Below are 23,258 nucleotides of genomic sequence, written 5' to 3'. Positions count from 1 at the left end.
CTACAGTCTCTTCCTTCTTTTGGTTGGTTATAATCTTTTCAGTTTTCTCACCTTCGTTCTCATTTCCAGTGTGTTTCTGCCCTGTTATTCAGATATATATACATCACTTTGATGAATTTAATATAGGCATATAATAGTTTGTATTTGTAGAGAGTTACCTCTTGATTTGATCTTGTAGCAGAAATAGCCCAACCCAGCAGCAGCACCAATAACTCCAATAACAGCAACAGCACATACTACACCTAGGATGAGCTGATGATCTCCTGTGTTTACAACAGAATGACTGTTATTGATATATCTGCTGTGAATGGTTAGGCGTTTTAGTTTCATGTTCCATGTGGCCATGTAACATGTAATAGCCTGTACAAGGTGGAACTAATATAAATACCATAAGATACGTAAGAAGATTGCAGATAGTTATATCATGGAATGGAAGTAATCACCTGAGGTAAAGCAGTCACTGGCATGGTAGGTCACACTGCTGTCACTAACTGGGTTTTTCACCACACAGGTGTAGACTGAGTCCTGGTTCTCCTTACTGATCTGTGGTCCAGTCTGACCCCTCATCTCTGCAGTCTGCAGTCCAGGCCCAAACCAGCTGAAGTCCAGAAAGTCACCCTCTGCCTCACAGTGTAGTGTTGCATTGCTTAGGCAGGTGACCTTTGCTGTAGTGACAGGGTCTATAACAAACAGATATTTTTTTACAAAAGTATTATAAAACATGATAAGACAGGGAGGAGAGGCATTTAATAACAAACATCTCATACACATACACAAGTACAGGCATTTTTGTCGTCTATACAATTCCTTCAAGGGAAACCGTGACCCTATTTTTAGATCTTCTGGGGGTCTAAACTTTTACTAAGGACAATTAACAATCAAAATTGGTCCAGTATTGAATTAGAACGCTATAACCGGCAACTGCAACATGGCTATACAATGTAATCTCATAGGGCAAGAATCTGCATCAAAGTAAACCGCTTGTTTTAGCCACTGACATAGTAAAGCTTGAATAAAGCTTGTTGTGCTTACCAATAACTTCAACTCTGTGCCTTTTGCTAATTAACCTTCCTTGAATTATCACTACTGTATCATACAATCCACTGTCATCTTTGGCCAGATGTATAATGGTTACATCCCCAGTTTTTACGTCCAACTTAATCCGGCCCTTGAATTTTACATTTTCCCTGACGTTTACAGTCTTGTTGTCCCACTCCACCATCTTGTTGCCATTGTGCCTCCACAGAATGTCTTCTATCTCTCCTTCAACCAGGGGCTGTAATGTCACTATTCCATTAGTTGCAACATTGATGGTTTTTGAGGATGTACCTGAAAAGATCAGAAATAATTTGGGGTCAAAGATGCACTTAATATGAGGCCAATGTTTGATGAGAAATGACTGTTTCATGCTATTGTTAAACAAACAAAGACAATACAAGCAAACATTTCCACAGACGTATATCATTATCCAAGGACATTTTCTAGTTTTGACCAAAACAGGATGTGCAAAAGGACTAGAGAGAGTGTGCTTATTGGACAGTTTTTGATTGACCTGTGGTCTTTTTGACTTGTCTCATGAGTTGCAGCCGTATTTATGGCACATGTGGTTAATCAGTTACCCTTTATTGGAGATTGCAGCACAAAGCCTAGGAGATACGTAGTATAATACAATCACTCAGTATGAATTTAAATCATAAATCAGCCATCTAAGATCAATTGCTTTGAGTGTTAGTTGCTACTCAGTTGCTGAAAGGGTTAACATTAAGCCAAGGGAACTTCTTTAAAGGCACAGTCTGTGATTCTCTCCCTTTCCAAGTGTGTAGGAAAGGCTACGGTGGCCATCAGGTGCCATAAAGAGGTGGAAGGCCCTCTCTAGTGCCAGTGTTTTGGTTTACCCCTTCTGGGCTACAGTTGAAACATGATGGCACAACATGGCAGACTTGCTCCCTATGTAGCTGTGGACTCATTCTAAGCTAACGGAAACACACCACTTTGTAGTTCCAGGTGATTATACACTAATGAAAACATGATAATGAATACTATATTCCTTTTCTGCTACTTACTGTAGATACAGTATCAGCCTACACCCTATATATTGCAGTGCTTCAGCCCATGTGACATACTTTTATGTGACCTACAGTATGTTGTATAGGACTATTTGCCAGCAGGCACATTATGTGACTCGCTCGACCTGGGGACAAAGTCCCCCCCCAATGCTTGTTCCGTTTAAACACCACAAAACAGTTCTCCTCTCCGACACAACTATTTAATCATAGACCTTTGGTTCATACAAGTTTTTTAATAATAATTCAGAAAGCAGTTTGGTGAGGATTGAACGAAAACATCCACAAGTGATTGAAATTATTATGGGATGTACACTGTTAGCCCCAATTTCTTATCAAGTCTACTGCACGTAAACAATTTAATTACAGTGCACTTAAAAAAATAAGTTTTACAACATTACTACTAAATGTTAAGTATATTCTACTAAGTGTGATGACATTACTACAAGTTTCTAAGTATATTCTACCAATTTGTAGATATAGTCGAATGTGTGAATAACTTTAAGTGAAATGGCTTTAAATTACTGAGTTTTTTTCACTTAAAGAATTTAAGTTTATGACATTACTACCAAATGTTAAGTATATTCTACTTAGTGTGATGACATTACTACAAGTTTCTAAGTATATTCTACCAATTTGTAGATATAGTCGAATGTGTGAATAACTTTAAGTGAAATGGCTTTAAATTACTGAGTTTTTTTCACTTAAAGAATTTAAGTTTATGACATTACTACCAAATGTTAAGTATATTCTACTTAGTGTGATGACATTACTACAAGTTTCTAAGTATATTCTACCAATTTGTAGATATAGTCGAATGTGTGAATAACTTTAAGTGAAATGGCTTTAAATTACTGAGTTTTTTTCACTTAAAGAATTTAAGTTTATGACATTACTACCAAATGTTAAGTATATTCTACTTAGTGTGATGACATAACTACAAAATCCTAAGTACTTTGTAGATATAGTCGAATGAGTAAACATAAGTGTTAACTTAAGTTAAGTGGCTTTGAATTACTGAGTTTTATTCACTTAAAGAATTCAAGTTTTATGATATTACTACCAAATGTTAAGTATATTCTACTAAGTGTGATGACATTACTAAAAAATTCTAAGTATATTCTACTACTTTGTAGATAAAGTCGAATTAGTGAATAACCTAAGTGTTAACTTAAGTTAAGCGGCTTTCAATTACTGAGTTTTAGTCATGACCAGAGTGCATTGTGGGAATGTGAATGCTCTTGACAGCTGAAAAGCATTAAGTAAATGAAGTCTGTAATTAATTTGGCAAAAAACCAAACTACAAATCAGCCGTGGTTAACCTAACGTGGTCACAACTTGAATGCGGAGCATGTTTAATTGAATCGCTCCTCTTGTTTTTTTACAATGTTTTGGAAGTGCAAGTACTGTCCTCATAGCTGTGAAAAGAGAGCACAGCTATTTAAACATTATAGACTAAAACATGGAAGTTAAGCAAGAACAGAGCCTTTTCCATGTTTATATCAGGAATGTCTGTGTACGTTCAGGTTATGCCTAATTTGGGGAAATGCAAGCTGCCACAAGATGCAAGCTTGCGAGTAGGTGCTAACTGGTTGCAATAATACAAAAAAACGTTTATTTTTGTATTTATTTTTTACGTTTTTGTATTTTTGGTTTTCTAAAGTGTTGAAATAAAAGTGAAATAAAAAACTTGTCATTTTGAACTTGTAATTAAGTGCATTGAACTTACACACTTAAGTGTAGTAATTATGCAAAGCGATTTTTTTAGCGATTTTATTTGAAGTGAAATCAACTTCGGAATTAAGTGCATTGAACTTAATGCTTTAAGTTTAATCACTATGCAAAGCAGTTGATATTGCTATAGATTTTAAGTTAAATGTACTCAAGTTTTCATTACACATCACTTGATGTTTTTAAGGCAACCACTTTCCTCAATTTTTTTAAGTAAACTCAACTTATCTGGGCTTAGTGTATTGCAATAGATTTTAAGTTGAATCAACTTGGAATTTTAATGTTCATTGAACTTAATGCTTTAAGTGTAGTCACTATGCAAAGCAGTTGATATTGCAATGGATTTTAAGTTAATTGTACTCAAGTTTTCATTAGACATTACTCAATGTTTTTAAGGCAACCACTTTCCTCAAATTTTTTAAGTAAACTCAACTTATTGGGGCTTACAGTGTATCAGGTGAGCCAGTTCGACAGGATCAAGGGCATTTTGATATGAGTGAGTCCACAAACATGAAATCAGGATTCTCAACATTCATGAACATTAGGCTATGCACTAAGCTTACTGATAGCCTATAAGATTACATCTTGTTAACATATCAAGCATAGCACTTACCGTAAAACAGACTGAAAATAATGCAGAAAATAATCCTCATCTTCGGGAATCTCTCAGTCATGATTGTTGACAGTGCTCATGGCTGTCGAAGTTCAAGTTCAACTGAGGACTGGAACATTTGACCACACCTCTGAGATAAGACAAGGTGTTACAACAGGTGTAGGAGTTTTCAAACCCCTTGGATATTTCACAACACCCAGTAGGCTACTAGGGGAGACCGGGTAAGGGGTCAGTTGAAACATCCGATGAAACTCACAGGCAACACCTGTGATGGCATCAGCTTGCTACGTTCAAAATGTCAGTCTCAATATCTGTTATAGACAAAAGTCGTTTTTCGATCAAATTTGTAACAGCCAGATTACTCTTTCCCTGATCTCTGATATCTATCATGGCTGTGGACCAACTGGGATTAAGATTGTATGGAAACAGGACATAGTTGTGAAATGGCTCTAAAGACAGATTGCTGCCTCAACCACCTGACAAACATCCTTTTTCTTACAAAGATAATATTGTCACAGTGACGAGCCTTGGGAGTGCCACCTAGTCCTTCCCAAACCTGGACACAGACACCCTTAGTTTCACCTAGACCTACATCTGTCACTCAGTTTAACCACAGAGAGTTTAACGACAGCTTAATGACATCCAGCTCTCCATGTGGCTGGGGGCAGTAAATGCAGGTGTTGGGGTGGGTGGCACCTAAAGTTACATTGAATGACTATGCATGGCAGCAGTGAGAAAGAGAGACTGACTATGCCCAGGAGTACATTGGACGTCATGTGTATAAATTTATGTACATTTACAATTTAGAACAGAATTCAGACATTCAGGTAATTTGTGTAAAAATGAAGTTTTAGAGGATTTTTTTTAGATTTTACAATGTTATAACTGCAGAAAGATAATCTTTCCCGTTAGAAGCGCTTTCTACATAGAGAAGTGCCAGTGATGGTAGCCATGAAAGTTCCTGTTCCTTATAACTGCAGCAAGTCACATGACATTTAAGCCTTCCTGATAATAAGCAGCTATAACTGCAAACTAATGATGATTAACACGATAATAACTTCAACTGTAGCAGTATACAGACAAGAGGAACATTTTAAGTAATGTAGGCACACACACAAATGGGAGATTTCATCTCATTGTCTGTCAGTGGCAGGCTGCAACACAAGCCTACTGGGCAGTGAGTGGTGTATCCTGCCCTTCTCACAATAGCAGGCCCTATTTTAGTAGGATCTTATCTTATCTAGGATGACTGTAAAATGCCGTAACTACACCATAGTGGGTGTCTATTCTTAGTTTATTCTTCAAAAGTAAATAATAACATCAATGAATATGTCAGTGCAAGGCAAGTCCTTTTGTCATGTTTTGTAAACAATACAGACAAAATATTTCATCATGTTGCCAATATGAACTTATATCTTAGAAGTCTTTATTTCCAAAGCTGCTTTGTACTGTATCTCTTTCACTCACAGTTATTTATCACCATACCAGATTATTGCATGTGTCACGCCAGCGCTGAACCCTGCGAAGAGTGTGGTCAACATCTGTCATTAATATCTTTCGGGTAACATTAGGTTAGAAACCTGTTTCAGGCAGCCGCTACCAAACACTATAAATGTAATAGTTTATGTGTAATAATCAACACGCATAGTTCGGACATGGCTGGTGAACATTGGCTAGCTGCATACATAACAACTACCGGTGCAGTCTGTTTTTTCGATAGTTTTGGTAACAAACCAAACTCTAAGCTATTCTAACATCTATCTACTCATTTTTAAGAACTAACGGTTCAAACCTACAATTTTCAAACAGACATGTCCAAGACTACGCATCCATCACATGTGGCGAGCATTGTGTTTTCTTCCTCTATAACATGTTGAGTGGTTTAAACTGCCGATGTAATGTTAAAATATTCTGATGACTTGTTTAGAAATGATAATATGGTTTCAGCATTTGTGAAAAAATTACAACCATGTAAATGTAGTTCTAATATGTTATATTGTGTCCAGCATGTACAGTCTGGTGCAAAGTTTTCTAATCAAATAAAACAAAGACAAAGACAATACCAACAGTTTAAGTGTATTTATTTATAAAAATGTATATGATCATGACACAAGGACATATACCGTAATGAGTTGTTACATTTTATGTTATGAACAAAATACACATAATAACAGTGTTTACAAAATGTTTTTTATTTTGTATTATACAACATAAGTACACACAATCACCAATACATATTTAAAACAAAAGCCATCTCGAGGTATCTACATCAGGTGATAAAAACTCTGGTCTTTCTAAACCTCTGACATGGGTAGAATAACTGGGGGGTACAGTTCTTTTCAAAGATTCGACTACCTGTTGAACTTGTTTATTTGGAACTGTGGAAAGTGGTTTATTTAATTTTGCAATGGCACTCAGAAATTCGCGCCAACCCTGAGGCCTCCGTCGAATCGTCTGAGGAGCTTTGGCACTTTTTACCAAATCAAATATATGTGTACCAGGGACGACCAACCCATTGAAAACAAATTCACCCGTCTCACTCCAAGATGCTGTATCTTGAGAGTTAAGCATTTTTTCTAATATATACTGTGCATTCTTTTTACATCTCAATGGTATATTTAAAAAAAATTCTACAACCATGGTGTAACCATTCATACCAGTGTTTGTAACTGGTGCTGTTAAAGGTGTAACGGGGCCACTGTTGACTGGAGTTTGGGGTAAACTCAATGTTAAAGTATTTGTCTCGAGAGCCCCCTGTTTAACCAGTGACAAATATCTCTGCAACAATCCTGTATACAGTTTAGCTTTTTCATACTGATCCATATCTGATCTACTCAAAGCATTTTATATAGATGCATCAAACTCGTTTTCTGCAGTCTGTTTTAGGGTGGTTGGTGTTTCATTATTCTTTAATCTATCCAACTGGCGCTGGGGGACTAAATACATTTTCTTGAGGCAATTAGACTACTTATAAAAGGTATTTCCACACTCAGGAGAGGGAGAATAAAACCACCTTGCTGATTAATCATTCGTCTTTTCTTACGTACACCAATTTTCTTATCAGCTATAAGCTTGATCACCGTCTTCTTCTTTTCCAATATTCTATATTGACCACTTGTTAGGGGTATAGTACCACAGAGAATGTTTAATGCCACTTCACACAGAGTCAGGATTAACTCTTCTGATGCTGTTTATAAAATGATCCGCCTCTGTAGCGGTTTAGCCTTAAGTAGTTTTTTCAAAAGTGTTACGTTTTGCCGAACCCTCCCAGACATGATTGTGTCTCAACTCTTTTTCTGGACATAGACAACTGGATCGCTCTACATTCACCTGAATCTCAGGGTGCCACAGTACATAGTAAGAACATAGTTAAAAACAACCTATAATAAAATAAATTTAAAAAGTAAGAAACGCCTTTCTGAATAAAAAGGTTTTTAGGCCAGTCTTAAAACAGCCCAGGCCCGGTCGCCCATGGTGCGGAGCTTGGTGTTTGGGACCCGCAGGAGCGAGCTGTTTGTGGATCTGAGGGTGCGGTTGGATGTTTGGGGAGTGATGAGTTCTTGTAGGTAGGGGGGTGCATGACCATTTATGCATTGATGGGTGAGTAGTAGGACTTTGTAGTCAATACGGAATGAGACAGGGAGCCAGTGTAGTAGTGTGTAGAATGGGTGTTATGTGATCGTACTTCCGGACTCTCATCATGGCTCACCTGTACATTTCTGTGACTCTTCACAAATTCCAGCCATTCAATTGATATGTTGGAAAAGGCCTTGTGTTGGTACACATTTATATGTGTCAGGGCCAATTCAGCCATTTCAGCAGATTGTTTTACATTTCCTTGAACATCACCTGTAGGTTCATCTTCATCGGAAACATCAGAAGTTGTTGTTCTCTTTACACCTGTGGGATTGCTGTTCATTTCTTCATGCTGTTTCATTTCATCATGCAAAGAAGGTCTATCCTCACCTGAGTTTGAAGATTGATCACAATCACACGTGCCCTCCACGTTCCTCATGTGGAAAGGAGGGGACTTACTGTCATCACTAAATGTATGATCAGCGTCTTCAGACTGTCTGGGTGATCCAGAGGAGGGATCTGCATGATGATCAGGATCAGCACTCTCATCAGGCTTTGGTGCAGAGTCTGAGTCCTTAAAGGGGCCCGGTCCATTCACAGGATCATTACAAGTTGTTGGGATCATTAGAGGCTTTTGTTCGGAATATCTTACCTTGCCTTGAACATTAACTCTAGGTTCTCCTTCAACTGAGTTTAAGGATTGATCGGAGGTATTTTGTGTTACTGCACAAGATGAAGCTTGATGTTTTCCAGGGAGCAGTAGTACAGTCTCTTCCGTCTTTTGGTTAGTTGTAATATTTCCAGTTGTGTCACGTTTGTTCTCATTTCCAGTGTGTTTCTGCCCTGTTATTCAGATAAATATACATTACGTTAATTCATTTAGAGTAATCTTCAGTCTACATATTTAATCACATATAATAGTTTGTGTTTGGAGAGAGTTACCTCTTGAGTTGATCTTGTAGCAGTAATAGCCCAACCCAGCAGCAGCACCAATGACTCCAATAACAGCACACACTACACCTAGGATGAGCTGATGATATCCTGTGTTTACAACAGAATGACTGTTATTGTTATATCTGCTGTGAGGAGTTTTTGTTTAAAGTTCAATGTGGTCATGTAACATGTAATAGCCTTTACGAGGTGGAACTAACAGCAATACCATCACACTTCAGTAAGAGGATTGTTGATAGTTATATCATGAAATGGAAGTAATCACCTGAGGTAAAGCAGTCACTGGCATGGTAGGTCACACTGCTGTCACTAACTGGGTTGTGCACCACACAGGTGTAGACTGAGTCCTGGTTCTCCTTACTGATCTGTGGTCCAGTCTGACCCCTCATCTCTGCAGTCTGTAGTCCAGGCCCAAACCAGCTGTAGTCCAGAAAGTCACCCTTTGCCTCACAGTGTAGTGTTGCATTGCTTGGGCAGGTGACCTTTGCTGTAGTGACAGGGTCTACAACAATCAAATGTTACAAAAGTATTTTGTGTGATCTAACATCTCACTGTGATAGATGGTACAGGAGTACAGTTTAATAACAGAAAATGCATAACTCACACTCAGAATCATGGTTAATATATGTATCTGATCTTTCTGGTTATAAGGATTATTTGTGTTACTGCTTGAATTGTTTGAGAGTCATAAAAGTCCATCAAACTGAGCCTGAATATTATATCATTTAACATCACATACATCTCATACACATACACAAATACAGGTATTTTTATCGTCTGTAAACCTTTACTAAGGACAATTAACAATCGAAATTAGTCCAGTATTGAATTAGAACGCTATAGCCGGCAACTGCAACATGGCTATACAATGTAATCTCATAGGGCAAGAATCTGCATCAAAGTAAACCGCTTGTTTTAGCCACTGACATAGTAAAGCTTGAATAAAGCTTGTTGTGCTTACCAATTACTTCAACTCTGTGCCTTATGCTGATTAACTTTCCTTGAATTATCAACACTGTATCATACAATCCACTGTCGTCTTTGGCCAGATGTATAATGGTTACATCCCCAGTTTTTACGTCCAACTTAGTCCGCCCCTTGAATTTAAAATATTCCCTGACGTTTACAGTCTTGTTGTCCCACTCCACCATCTTGTTGCCATTGTGCCTCCACAAAATGCTTTCAATCTCTCCTTCAACCAGGGGCTGTAATGTGACTTTTCCATTAGTGGCAACATTGATGGTTTTTGAGGATGTACCTGAAAAGAACGTATATCAGAAATAATTTGGGGTCAAAGATGCACCTATTATGAATCCAATGTTTGATGAGAAATGACTGTTTCAAGCTATTGTTAAACAAATACAAAAAATGCAAGCAAACATTTCCACAGGATATATCATTATCCAAGGACATTTTCTAGTTTTGACCAAAACACAAAGTGCAAAAAGACTAGATAGAGAGCATGGTTATTGGACAGTTTTTGATTGACCTGTGGTCTATTTGACTTGTCTCATGAGTTGCAGCCGTATTTATGGCACATGTGGTGAATCAGTTGCCCTTTATTGGAGATAGGCAGCACAAAGTCTTGGAGATTTACAGTAAAATACAATCACTCAGTATACATTTAAATAATAAACAGCCATATAAGATCAATTGCTTTGAGTGTTAGTTGCTACTCAGTTGTTGAAAGGGTTAACATTAAGCCAAGGCAACTTCTTTAAAGGCACAGTCTGTGATTCTCTCCTTTCCCAAGTGTGTAGGAGAGGCTATGGTGGCCATCAGGTGCCATAAAAAGGTGAAAGGCCCTCTCTAGTGCCAGTGTTTTGGTTTGCCTGTTCTGGGCTACAATTGAAACATGATGGTGCAACATGGCGGACTTGCTCCCTATGTAGCTGTGGACTCATTCTAAGCTAACGGAAACACAACACTTTGTAGTCCCAGGCAGTGGCGTTTCTACATTAGGGGCAGGTCCAGATGACGCTGTTGTGCAGAAAGCTCAATACATTCGTACTTCGCGGCAATATATATATATATATATATATATATATGTAAAGTAGCGTGAATATGTGTGTGAATAAACTTGACTCACAACCATTATAGTCTTGTTTTGGAGTAATCTGATTTGCGTGTTTTTCTGTCTGTGTGCTTGCTCTGTGAAATGCTGCTCTCCGCTGTCCCTCCCTTTCCGCCCCACCGTTACCATGGAAACACCAATGAGCTTGAACCACACAGGCCAAAGTTAACATTGAGCGGTGGGGCACTTTCAGATGTGCCCCACGAAATCTGCCTGGCAACTAAACTGGAATAATGCGAAAACCGCGAGACCTGTACCCTGTGACTAAGAAAAAAAAAACATACAGTCAGATCAATGCCAGTAACGTTACAGCTAGTTAGCTATCGCTAGATTTCGAATATTTTGGAAGTGTTTTTTAATTCATACAATGAATAACGTAGATTATTTGTTGAGGGTGCAATTTAGTACATTGCCGCTGGAAGAAAAATTCAAAAATCAAACGTTTGGGTCCACACAGACCAGACGACTTGATCCTGCTGCAGCCTGGTCAGAAAGCGACTCGAACTTTTATGACAGAAAGAGATGGCAGAACAGCTAGCACATCAAAACGAGCACTGTTCTGTCTAGTGTTGCCACCTGTCCCGGTTTTACCGGGATTGACCTTCTTTTTTGTAGCCTGTCCCGGAATATTCCTAAATTCTCCCGGGACACGGAATGTCCCGGTTTTTCATGGGTTCTGTCAACATGAACATTGCTGATCATAAAATATTTTTTTCTGCGCGTCCATACACTCAAAATATGCGTTGTATCTCATTGTGCTCAATCTCTCTCTCTCGTGCGCAGAATGCACGGCCACTAGGGGTGTGATGTAGAATAGCCTTTCTCGCAATTCAATGGAGGGCGTGTGAGAGAAGAAGTTGAATCGCTTGCTGCAAGTTACTGTAACTAGGTTCTTCTGAATAGAAACAACGTTGACATGGGAGGGGAGACTGAGGACGAGGATGGCACTACTGGGACTGACAGGCCAGTTAAAAAGAAAATGAAGCGTAACACTTGTTTTAATAATGACTGGATGAAAAACGAAAATTACTCCAAATGGCTAATACCAACCCCAGGCGATCCACTTTCTGCTACATGTTCCCTATGCTCAGTTAAGATTCTCGTTAAGCATTAAGGGATATCTGCTTTGGATGGCCATGCTAAAAAAAAAAAAAAATGAGAATCGTGTTCAAGTTACCAGACAAACCAGAGACCGCACTACTTTTCAGTATGTTCTGACGCGTCCAACTCTGGCCATACAAAATTGTTTCCCGACAGGGTCCAGTATTTCAGTGCCTCCAAAGGTGTCAAGTAGCCTATGGCTTGTTAGAATTCTATGATGACCCTGACAAATCTAGTGAAGCCATATTTAAACAAATAGTGACTATTCCTGAGAGCAATGGACTTTCAATCAACCAAATCAGTATACGTATATGGTGCAGATAATGCATCAGTTAATTATGGGTGGCACAGCTGTCTTTCAGAAACTCAGAGCAGCTAACCCACGCATTGTGAAGGGCAATTGCGAGTGTCATATCCTTAACAACACTGTGAGGTCACTGATCGAGGTCACTGATAGTTGCAGCAAAGGGAAACACAAAATATAAATGGAAGACCAGGTAAGAAAATGATTACATCCAGAAGGCCTATCTGACAGATGCATTAAGTATAGGAGGCTATGTGATGCCAAAGTATGTTAAAGGCAACTCTAATGTCATCCCTCTACTCATGTGTTTAGCCGAGAAGTAGAGAAGGCAAGCACAAGCAATGCACACACCAGTATCTAAGGAATCAGGGAAGCTGTTTCCTCTCATGAGAATACTTGATGTTTAAAATATTCAGTGCATACAATCTGCACAAAAGACAATTCTGTCGCTTCGGTCAGATGTCTAAGGGACCTTTTTGTTCATGCAGGTGGGTCGTGGTATGTTGTGTCATTGATATGTCCAGGTGGCAACCCTAGTTCTGTCTCCCATGCCTTCTTTTTGGAATTGGTACTAATGCAGACTCAGTTCGGACAACGGATGGATTCAAAGACCTGAAGCATCTGGCAGAAAGAACAGTGAAACACGAAAGCTGTAAACCCCATAATCAATTGCGACTATTGGCGCAGCTAGATAGGGCATAACAGCGGAACATTTTAGAGCACAATAAACAGACGGAGGAGAATCGTTATGTACTGGGGAGGCTGATATCGTGCATAAAGCTCTGTGGGAAGTGCGAACTTTGAGACGATGTGCAAGGGCGACACCAGGCTGCAAAGACACTACGATTCTGTGAGTCAAACTTTTTTTTTTTTGGAGCTGATGGATCTATTAATACAATCTGCAAGAACAAAGTTTCGTTCATTTAGCAGCATGTTTTGTTGCTGTTATTTGTTTCAGTTGTGCCTTTTGCTTAATATTGTATACCACACGTGTGCCACAAGCTTAATAAATTATGCAAGTTATTTGAGCTATGTGTCTGTCTAATCTTTTTACTTTGTTGCAATCATTTTACTTTAATGCTGTATTATAGGCAACATCTTTGTGTCGCGCTGAAGCAGGTGAAATGTATTTGAAATAGGATTTCTGCTCCCTACTGGCACTCAAAATGCAGCCCATAGCATATCTTACTGGTCTATATAGGCCTACTGCTTATAATAATCAGCTACCTCTAGTTTTGTTACGGTGACATGACGTCATACAAAATTGCCCCACCAGAAATTTCAGGCTAAAATCGCCACTGGTCCCAGGTGATTATATACTAATGAAAACATGATAATGAATAGTAAATTCCTTTTCTGCTACTAATATATCAGCCTAAACACTATATATTGCAGTGCTTTACTTTTATGTGACCTACAGTATGTTCTAAAGGTTTATTTACCAGCAGGCTTATCATTTATCTTGCTCAACCTGGGGATAAAGTCCCCCCAATGCTTCTTCCATTTGCGCTCTACAAAACAACTCTCCTCTCCGACACAACTATTTAATCATAGACCTTTTCATCATTCAAGTTTTGCACTATATTTTAGAAAACGGTTTAGGGAGGATTAAACGCAAACAGTCAAAAGTGATTGAAATTATTTTGGGTATCAGCTGAGCCAGTTCGACAGGATCTAGAGCATTTTGTCATTGTATGTGAGTCCACAAACATCAAATTAGTGTTCCTAACATTCATGAGCATTAGGCTGTGCACTAAGCTTACTGATAGCCTGTAAGATTACATTTTGTTAACATATCAAGCATATCGCTTACCGTGAAACAGACTGAAAATAATGCAGAAAATAATCCTCATCTTCAGAAATCTCTCAGTCATGATCGTTGACAGTGCTCATGGCTGTCAAAGTTAAAGTTAAAGTTCAGCAGAGGACCGGAACATTTGGCCACACCTCTAAGACCAGATACGGTATTACAACATGTGTAGGAGATAAGATAAGGTGTTAAAACAGGTGTTTTCAAAACCGCTTGGATATTTCACAGCACCCAGTACTAGGGGAGACCGGGTAAGGGGTCAGTTGAAACATCCGATGAAACTCACAGGCAACACCTGTGATGGCATCAGCTTGCTACGTTCAAAATGTCAGTCTGTTATAGACAAAAGTAGTTTGTCAATCAAATTTGTAACAGCCAGATTACTCTTTCCCTGATTTCTGATATCTATGTTGGCTGTGGACCTACTGGGATTAAGATGGGTATGGAAACAGGACATAGATGTGTAATGGTCCTAAAGACAGATTGCTGCCTGAACCATCTGACAAACATCCTTTTTCTTACAAAGATAATATTGTCACAGTGACAAGCCTTGGGAGTGCCACCTAGTCTATCACTGTAGTAACTTGAACCACTTTATGTTCAATCTGTTTATTACCACGTAATCCAACAATACAGTTTCATGCAGGTAGCTTTATCCAACTGCTAGCATGCAGGTAAACTTCCAACTGCCACCCAGACCAACCACCCACTCCAGACTACTGCTGCCACCTAGTGGCTTGAATGCTAAAATAGTAAATACACTTTACTACATATCCCCCCTTTTAAGCAGGAACAAAATCTTAATGAGGTAAATTACTTAACACCCAAGTATTCAAGTATTCAAGTATTCTCCAACAGCACTGTACCTACTAAATTTACAGAACAGAACAGAATTATTATTATTATTCATTATTATTATTATTATTTCTTTTATGTATATCAGTGTGTGTGTTTGTGTGTGTTATCAGTCCTTGTCAGTCCATCACACAATTATGTGTCAGTGTATATCCAGTGTGTGCATCTTCATTTTCAGTATGTCTCAAAGTCCTCCAGATATGCAGGAGGCCGTCTCAAGCGTGATGAGTGTCTTCCCCCTGCATGAGGACTCTCTACCCTTTCCCCCAGTCCCTTGCAGGGGCGGCGCCAGGGGGGGGCTAGGGGGTGCTATAGCTCCCCCTGGATTAGCCATAGCACCCCCAAGAAAATAATGGTTTATTTATTATTGTTATTTTATTTAATTCTGCGTTCTTAATTTAATTTATTGTGTGATAATAATATTTCAATCACAAAAGAAAATAATAACAGATTGAAATGAACAGATTATTCACGTAGCACGACACAGACACGTCGCATGCGTGAACGTTGACGTTTCCTGACGATTGAAGGAGAACGAGAGCTAGTGCACTGTCAAAGTCGTTGTTGTAGTATCAACAAATTCACAGTAATGGATCGGTTTTTGATACCCAAAATTCCACGTGTAGAAGAATCATGTGACGTTGAAGAAGAAGAAGAAATGCAAGGAGTATCTGAATCTGATTTAGAAGAAGAGGAACGTCGTGGTCAAAGAGATCAACCCTACACCTCTACTGAGGGTGCTAGCCATGCTACACCTGGTCTGCTGGCTTGCCCGGATTTTGGTTTTGCTTATGGCTTTTCCAGCATAGTTTTGTTTGCATTTTTGCCTGTTCTTTAAGAGTTTTATTGTACAATGATACAATGATCTAGCTCTGATAATTGTGGTTTTTAGTGCCTACCGTTTTGTTTCATTCACTTTTAAAAGGGGCCTGCATCTTTACACCGTTTAAGATTTAAGGTGGAACGGTCTTGTTAGATGTGTAACAATAATGAATGCGGTCTCTTTTTGGCATTTTTCTGGATCCGCCTAAAAAAAAATCAGATTCTAGCCTAGGACGAGCAGTCTGTCTGTGCTAGCCAGGTATACATAAGCTTCTATGTTTTTATTGATTGTGACCTGAAATAATATATACTTTTTGAAAGCATTTCTGACTCTTTGACTGTTTTAGTTCATTCTATCTGCTATTCTAATTTGCCCTCTTTAGTTTAGAATGTATTGAACTATTTATGTTTAGTTTAATTTGTCAGACATGGTAGTGGTGACCTGGTGGTCATCTGGCGCCAACTTTAACCCCCACTGAAGTAAGTAAAGTATTTGGGATTGCGGAATCAATGCTGCATGCATTTTGTCAGTGACCGTCGCAGAGGAACACTGCTATGTGCGCGTCCGTCGGAAGCAGCCTAATGATGATAATAATAATACGATCGATTTGTATGGCGATTTTCACGGACCACAAAGGCGCTTCAGAGAGCAAACATCATGTAAACAGATATGACGATATGGTGGGGAGGTGTTGTAGTAGAGAACCATGTGACACATATGCCATCACCCTAATTTCATAGCACCCTCGGTAAAACGCCGAGCACCCCTATAGCACCTGCAGAAAAAAATCTCTGGCGCCGCCACTGGTCCCTTGGTTCTCGTCCCTGTCAGGAACAGGCGCCGTCTCTGTGTCCTCCTGTTCAGAAGGGGTTACCAGTTCTGGTGTAGTAGGCCCTGACGACGGAGCTGCATCGGAACTAGGTGAAGTGTAGCCCCCCACTTCTACCTCAGGATTCTCCACAGGATAACACGCTCTTGAATGGATCTGGTCTACATGCCTCCTGACCACTCGGCCGTCCGCCAGCCTCACCTTGTAGGAGACTGGCCCTGTCGCTGTCTCTACATGTCCAGGAATCCATCTCGGTCCCGGGCCAAAATTCCTGGTGAGGACAGGATCCTCTTCTCCAAAATGTCGGCCCCTTGCCCTCCTGTCATGGTTTTCTTTCAGTTTACCTTGTTTGTCTTGCACTCTCTTTTTCAGGTCAGGATGTATCAAATCCAGACTGCAGCGAAGTTTTCGACCCATCAACATTTCTGCGGGTGACAACCCTGTAGTGGTCTGTGGTGTTGTCCTATATGCGAATAAAGCTCTTGCCACTTTTGTTCTTAAAGAGCCCTCAGAACACTTCTTCATCATCCGCTTAAAAATTTGTACGGCTCGTTCAGCTAAACCATTGCTGGAGGGATGGTAGGGTGCTGATGTCGTATGCCGTATGCCATTTTTCTGCAGGAACTCCTTGAACTCCCCACTCATGAAACAAGTACTATTGTCTGACACTAATAGATCTGGTAATCCATGATTACTGAAACTAACTCGCAAACATTCAATGGTGGTAGCTGAAGAGGAAGAAACTACTGGATATACATCCATCCACTTTGAGTGGGCATCAATGAGCACAAAAAACATTTTTCCCATGAAAAGTCCTGCGTAATCGACATGCAGCCTTTGCCAGGGCCGGGCCGGCCAGTCCCACGGGTGAAGTGGAGCTACTGGTGGGTTATGCCTGTACTCCTGGCATGTGCTGCAGGTTTTCACCACATTCTCCACATCTTGGTCCAGCCTTGGCCACCACACATAACTCCTCGCCAACGCCTTCATACGAGATACCCCAGGATGGCATTGATGTAACTGCTTCAACACGCCACTTCGGCCTGGCTTAGGCACAATGACTCGTGCTCCCCAGAGCACACACCCGTTCTGCACACTTAATTCATTTTTTCTAACATTGTATGGCCTGAACTCCTCTCCCTCCATTTCTTGTGGCCACCCCTTCTGCACCATCTCTCTAACTCTCGCCAGCACTGCATCTCTGTTAGTCCATGATCTCACTTGGTCAGCTGACACCAGCGTAATGTCCGAATTCTCCAGCATGAGCACTCTCTCCTCTGGCCCTTCTGCTTTCTGCACCTCGGGTAATGGCAGGCGGCTGAGTGCATCAGCATTTCCATGATCCTAGATGTATTTGTGGAACCTCTGAACTCCGAAAATTACAGCTAAGCACTCTTTATCTAGCTGAGAGTAATTGCGCTCAGCTTTGCTCAGTGTGCGAGACATGAATCCTATGGGCCTCTCTGCCCCATTAGGCATTTTGTGAGATAGCACCGCTCCTACACCATATGGAGATGCGTCACATGAAAGGATTATTTCCTTTGTAGGGTCATAATGGACCAAGACTTCAGCGGACTGCAGTAGTCTCTTTGACTCTTCAAATGCAGCTTGTTGTTCTGCGCTCCATCTCCACTCAGTGTCTTTACACAGTAGCTTGTGCACAGGAGCTAAAACAGTTGATAGGTTGGGCAGGAACTTATTGTAATAGTTTAGAAGACCCAAATAGGCCTTTAACTCTGTCACATTTGATGGTGGTGGTGCATTTTCAATGGCTCGTACCTTGTCTGATACTGGGTGCAGGCCCATGGAGTCCACTTTGTGGCCCAGGAAAACCACTTCACTTGCCATGAACGTGCACTTGCTCCTCTTGAGTCGTAGCCCTGCATCCTGTAGTCGCTGCAAGACTACTTTCAAAGTGTGGAGGTGCTCTCTGTCATTTCTGCCCGTCAGCAGGATGTCATCCAGGAAAATCGCCACGTGTGGTATCCCCTGTAGGACTCCCTCAATCGTGCGCTGAAAAATAGCCGGGCTGGAAGAGACTCCAAAAGGTAATACTTTATAGGTGAAAAGCCCCTTGTGAGTATTCACCGTCACAAACTTCTTTGACTCCTCATCTAAAGCAATTTGATGATAAGCATGGCTCATGTCTAACTTGCTAAATTTTTCTCCCCCTGACAGGTTTGCAAACAAGTCCTCTATCCTGGGAATCGGGTATTGCTCAAGTTTTGACACTCTGTTAACAGTCAATTTATAATCCCCACACAGCCTCACAGTATTGTCAGGTTTCAAAACTGGAACCAGAGGAGCAGCCCATTCAGAGTATTTGACTGGCTCTATAACATCCTCTCTCCGCAATCGATCCAATTCAGCCTCAACTTTTGCTCTCATTGCATACGGCACTGGTCTTGGTTTGAAAAATCTGGGTGCTGCTTCCTTGTCCACATAGAGTTTTGCTGGTGGCCCCCTCAGCTTACCCAATTCCTCCTTAAACACTTCCTCATTTTGTGTTAGCACCTCTTGCAATGTTTGTGCTTTTGCGCCCGTCAGGTGATTTATTGAGCTCCATTCTTAGCCCAGTTCTTTAATCCAGCCTCTCCCAAGCAGGTTTGGTGCAGTGCCTGGCACTACCACCAGCGGCAAGTCTTTCCTTGTTTTCTTGTGTTTCACAGCGACAGTCACAGTTCCTAATATTTCCACTTTCTGTCCTGTATACGTCCTCAGTTTAATGGAACCATCTGCCAGTTCTGGCCTGATTTTCCCTGACCACAGCTTTTGGAAATCCGCCTCATTCATTACTGTCACCCCACAACCTGTGTCTACTTCAAACTTGGTTTTCTTGTCATTAACTGTCAATGTCATGGTGAGAGGTGCAACTTTTGGGATAACAGTGTCTCCTATGCTCTTCATCACAAACACATCCTCTTCCTCTGATTCACTCCCTTCTCTACCACTGACATGATGTGTTCTCTGGGTTTTCCCCCATTTTCTTGTCTGCTGTTTTTCCCCCTTTTTATCTAAGGATACATCCAGTGAGAATCTAGACCTACACATTTTCTGAATGTGCCCTGCCTTACCGCACATGTGGCACTTTGCCGAGATGAAACGACAGTCATTGGACATGTGTTGTTCACTGCCGCACCTGTAGCATGCTCTGTTGCGCTCTCTTCTAGTTTCTGATCGCGCAGCAGCCATTTTGTGCACGTCCTGGTTGCTTGCAGACGAGGACTCCGACAACTGAGTCTGCAAATCACGCACGTCTTTGTTGGCTGCTTCCATCGCCTGCGCGATTTTTAGAGCCTTATCAAAGGTTAGCCCAGTCACTGAAAATAAACGACGTTGTATCTGTTCCTCTCCAATCCCACACACCAGTCTATCTCGCAGCATTTCGGTGAGCTTGTCTCCATATTGGCAGTCGCTCGCAATTTTCCTCAACGCCGCAACATACTCCAACACAGTTTCCCCTGATTTCCTGGCTCTGAAGAAGAGCTTGAAACGCTGAACTATTTCATTGGGTTTTGGATTGAAGTGTTCCTTTAACAGATTCACGAGGTCGTCATAACTTTTATCTCCTGGTTTAGCAGGACTGAGCAAATTCCTTATCAAACTGTACGTCTGGCTCCCCACTGAGCTTAACAAAATAGCCCTCTTCCTCTCTGGCTCTTCAATTTTATTGGCATCAAAAAAATGTTGCTGGACTTCACAATACTCTTCCCAAGATTGCTCCTGACTATTGAACGGTAACGTGCTTCCTACCAAACTGGCCATGTTGCTCCTAGAAGTTCACGTCGTCCTTTATCCAACCGTTTTGTGACACTTTTCCACAGAAGCTTCTTCACTGTGCTTTTATCCTCGTCGCCATTTGTAGTAACTTGAACCACTTTATGTTCAATCTGTTTATTACCACGTAATCCAACAATACAGTTTCATGCAGGTAGCTTTATCCAACTGCTAGCATGCAGGTAAACTTCCAACTGCCACCCAGACCAACCACCCACTCCAGACTACTGCTGCCACCTAGTGGCTTGAATGCTAAAATAGTAAATACACTTTACTACAATCACCAACCCGGACACAGACACCCTTAGTTTCACCTAGACCCTCTGTTCCCAAACTGGAGTACGCCAAGGTTATTATCGTTAACGAAAACTAACGAAAAATCAAAAACGAGGTGTGATTTTTTTTTTCGTTAACTGAAATAAAAATAAAAACGAGGCTTTATAAAAAAACGATAACTAACTGAAACTGTATTGTGTCTTTACAAAACTAACTAAAATAAAATAGAATTATAGAGAAAATGTCCTTCGTTTTCGTCTTTGTCAATGTATAGATGTCAATTTATTTCATACATAGCCTTATAGTCTATCTTCCGCCGTACCACTTTTAGTACACGCCCCTCACCTGGTTTCATGGCGGCAAAAATCGGGAGAAAGCGACAGAGCCCTATTTGGAATTACTTGGAACAGTAACGTGCGGTGAGGTTCGTGGCTGGTGAGGCACTTCAGAGTCAGATTTACAAATATATAAACCCAATACAGTAGCTTAAATCACCATTCAATTGGCAGCTTGCACTTTGACTACTGGTTGTTTTTCATATCAGCATTCTTTACACACAGCATTCTTTACATAGTCTGGTAAGCTGGCTACATACAGTTGGCAGCTGCTAGCTTGTGATGAACTCGTGTTAATGTGTGATTATGCACTCGTGAATATGAACTCTTACGAAGTTGCACAGGTCCAAAACCAAAATCTATTCTTGAGGTTCAAAATATTTTCAAAGCAATTTGGCTTTGGGTGTGAGAAGTCGATCGAGTTATCTTCTGTCCCGTTGTTTGAAGCATACCTTTTAGCTACGGCATTGGTCCCCCATTATTGATCAATTCACGTTTTGATTGAAAGTCCAGTTATGAGAAATGTTTTAGCTTAGCTATAGAATCTTCCATTTTCGTAGTCAAGGTCAAATATAAGAAGAGTAACGGCAGAACAAGCACAAACCCGACCGGTGGGCTCTCGCATGCTCCCTTCATTGAAGCAGAGGTACTGTTTGCCTCCTCTCCGTGCTTTGTCACTGCAGCTTTACGTCAGATCAGCAAGAGTAAATAGGTTCTACGCATGCGCTCAACCCAGTTTGTGAGGGATTGCGCAATCTGAGATGAGGCACCGCTCGTCGCTGCCTCACCGTCTCCCTGTCTCCTGTCTGTTTGAACAGGATATGCGCAAATTCTGACTGACACACGTCTGACACAGATCTTTCATAGTTGTCTTTTGTGGATGGCTGTTCATCTGTCCTAAGTGAATATTTTTTTTTAAATGGTATGTTTGGTGAGTTTTTATTACATATTATTTATTATAGCTTGTATCTTCTATTCATTTTGAGCATTTTGTTTTGCAAGCAAAAAAATTAAGCTTCCCTGACTGCACCCCCCCCCCCCCCCCATTCCGCGGTAAAGACTAAAACTAATACTGAAACTAATAAAAACTAAACTCAAACTAAGCATTTTCAAAAAATAGAAACTAAACTAAACTAGCAAACCCGCTTTAAAAACTAATTAAAACTAAACTGAAATTGAAAACAAAAAGTCAAAACGAAATAAAAATAAAAACTAGTGAAAAATGCAAAACTATAATAACCTTGGGGTACGCAAAGTGGTTCAGGGGGTACGCGGGGAGAAAATTTCCGCGATAACTGAAAACGGACGGAATTCGCGGAATGTACCCTTTGAAACAGAATTGCAACTTTCAGACGGAAATATCATTTTGTGCATCAAAATCGCCCAAATTCCCCTGTATTTTGCCCTGCAAGGCTGCATTTCTTTCTAATAAACACAACAACGATCGCAACGATGAGCAAGCATTAATTAAAAAACAAAACCACTGAGAAAATGTCACGTCTGTGCTGAACTCCGCGCCGGCCACACCCCCAGGTTCAACGGTTGACACACACACCTCCGCTACAGCCTGTAAAATGAATTTGCTCATCTTCCCAATCGCCTGTAAATAATGTTAGTCTTCTGTTCTCTTGATGGCTGGCAAACAACAACCTTAGAAGGTTTGGGTCACTTGTGGCACATATTATTCACACATTTGTGATCGTAGCTGGAGATTGAATGTCTGAAGGGGTACGGGACTGTAGAAAGTTTGGGAACCACTGACCTAGACCAACAGCTGTCACTCAGTTTAACCACGAGAGTTTAACGACAGCTTAATGACATCCAGCTCTCTATGTGTGTGTGTGTGTAGGGTCATCAGTCACCGCTTGGGTCTAAACTCACTGGATGCCTGGCCATCCAATCTGCAGAGAGGCAGGGTCGCATGTGTGGAGGTGTTCAGAATGGGTGAGATATCAGCACTCCTCACCTTTCCATTCATGAACAAAAGCTCATGCACCAGTCTACAGAGACCAGTATGTAGAGTTAGAGTTGGAGCATGTCAATGTGGTAGATCCGCAGACCTCACATTAAACTATGCCAAGAAGACCATCTGTAACAGTCTTTTAAAAATCTTATGACCGGTAAGGCAAGGCAAATGTAT

The 23,258-nt window shown here is 40.6% G+C and overlaps 1 protein-coding gene and 1 pseudogene across 2 annotated transcripts in view; both read right to left on the bottom strand.

Annotated features, from left to right (window-relative positions):
* Positions 1-14,323, bottom strand: part of LOC105889570 (CD48 antigen-like) — a 43,937-nt gene extending 29,614 nt beyond the window's left edge. Inside the window, exons 1-4 of one of the 2 annotated variants that reach the window (XM_031582558.2) lie at positions 14,227-14,323; positions 9,896-10,192; positions 9,200-9,436; positions 8,926-9,024 (exon numbers count right to left, since the gene is read on the bottom strand). In XM_031582558.2, the coding sequence (XP_031438418.1) occupies positions 8,926-9,024; positions 9,200-9,436; positions 9,896-10,192; positions 14,227-14,287 (694 nt within the window). In that variant the 5' untranslated portion in view covers positions 14,288-14,323. The remainder of the gene's footprint in view (positions 1-8,925; positions 9,025-9,199; positions 9,437-9,895; positions 10,193-14,226) is intronic. The other variant, XM_031582557.2, reaches the window with a different exon arrangement.
* A 7-nt stretch (positions 14,324-14,330) lies between these two features.
* Positions 14,331-20,498, bottom strand: LOC116224211 (annotated as a pseudogene).
* Positions 20,499-23,258: the final 2,760 nt, after the last annotated feature.

The sequence above is a fragment of the Clupea harengus genome, chromosome 16, assembly GCF_900700415.2.
Source record: "Clupea harengus chromosome 16, Ch_v2.0.2, whole genome shotgun sequence".
In the NCBI taxonomy this organism is placed as follows: domain Eukaryota; kingdom Metazoa; phylum Chordata; class Actinopteri; order Clupeiformes; family Clupeidae; genus Clupea; species Clupea harengus.
The sequence above is the reverse complement of the archived record's forward strand: the minus strand, read 5'-3'. Positions and strand labels throughout refer to the sequence as shown.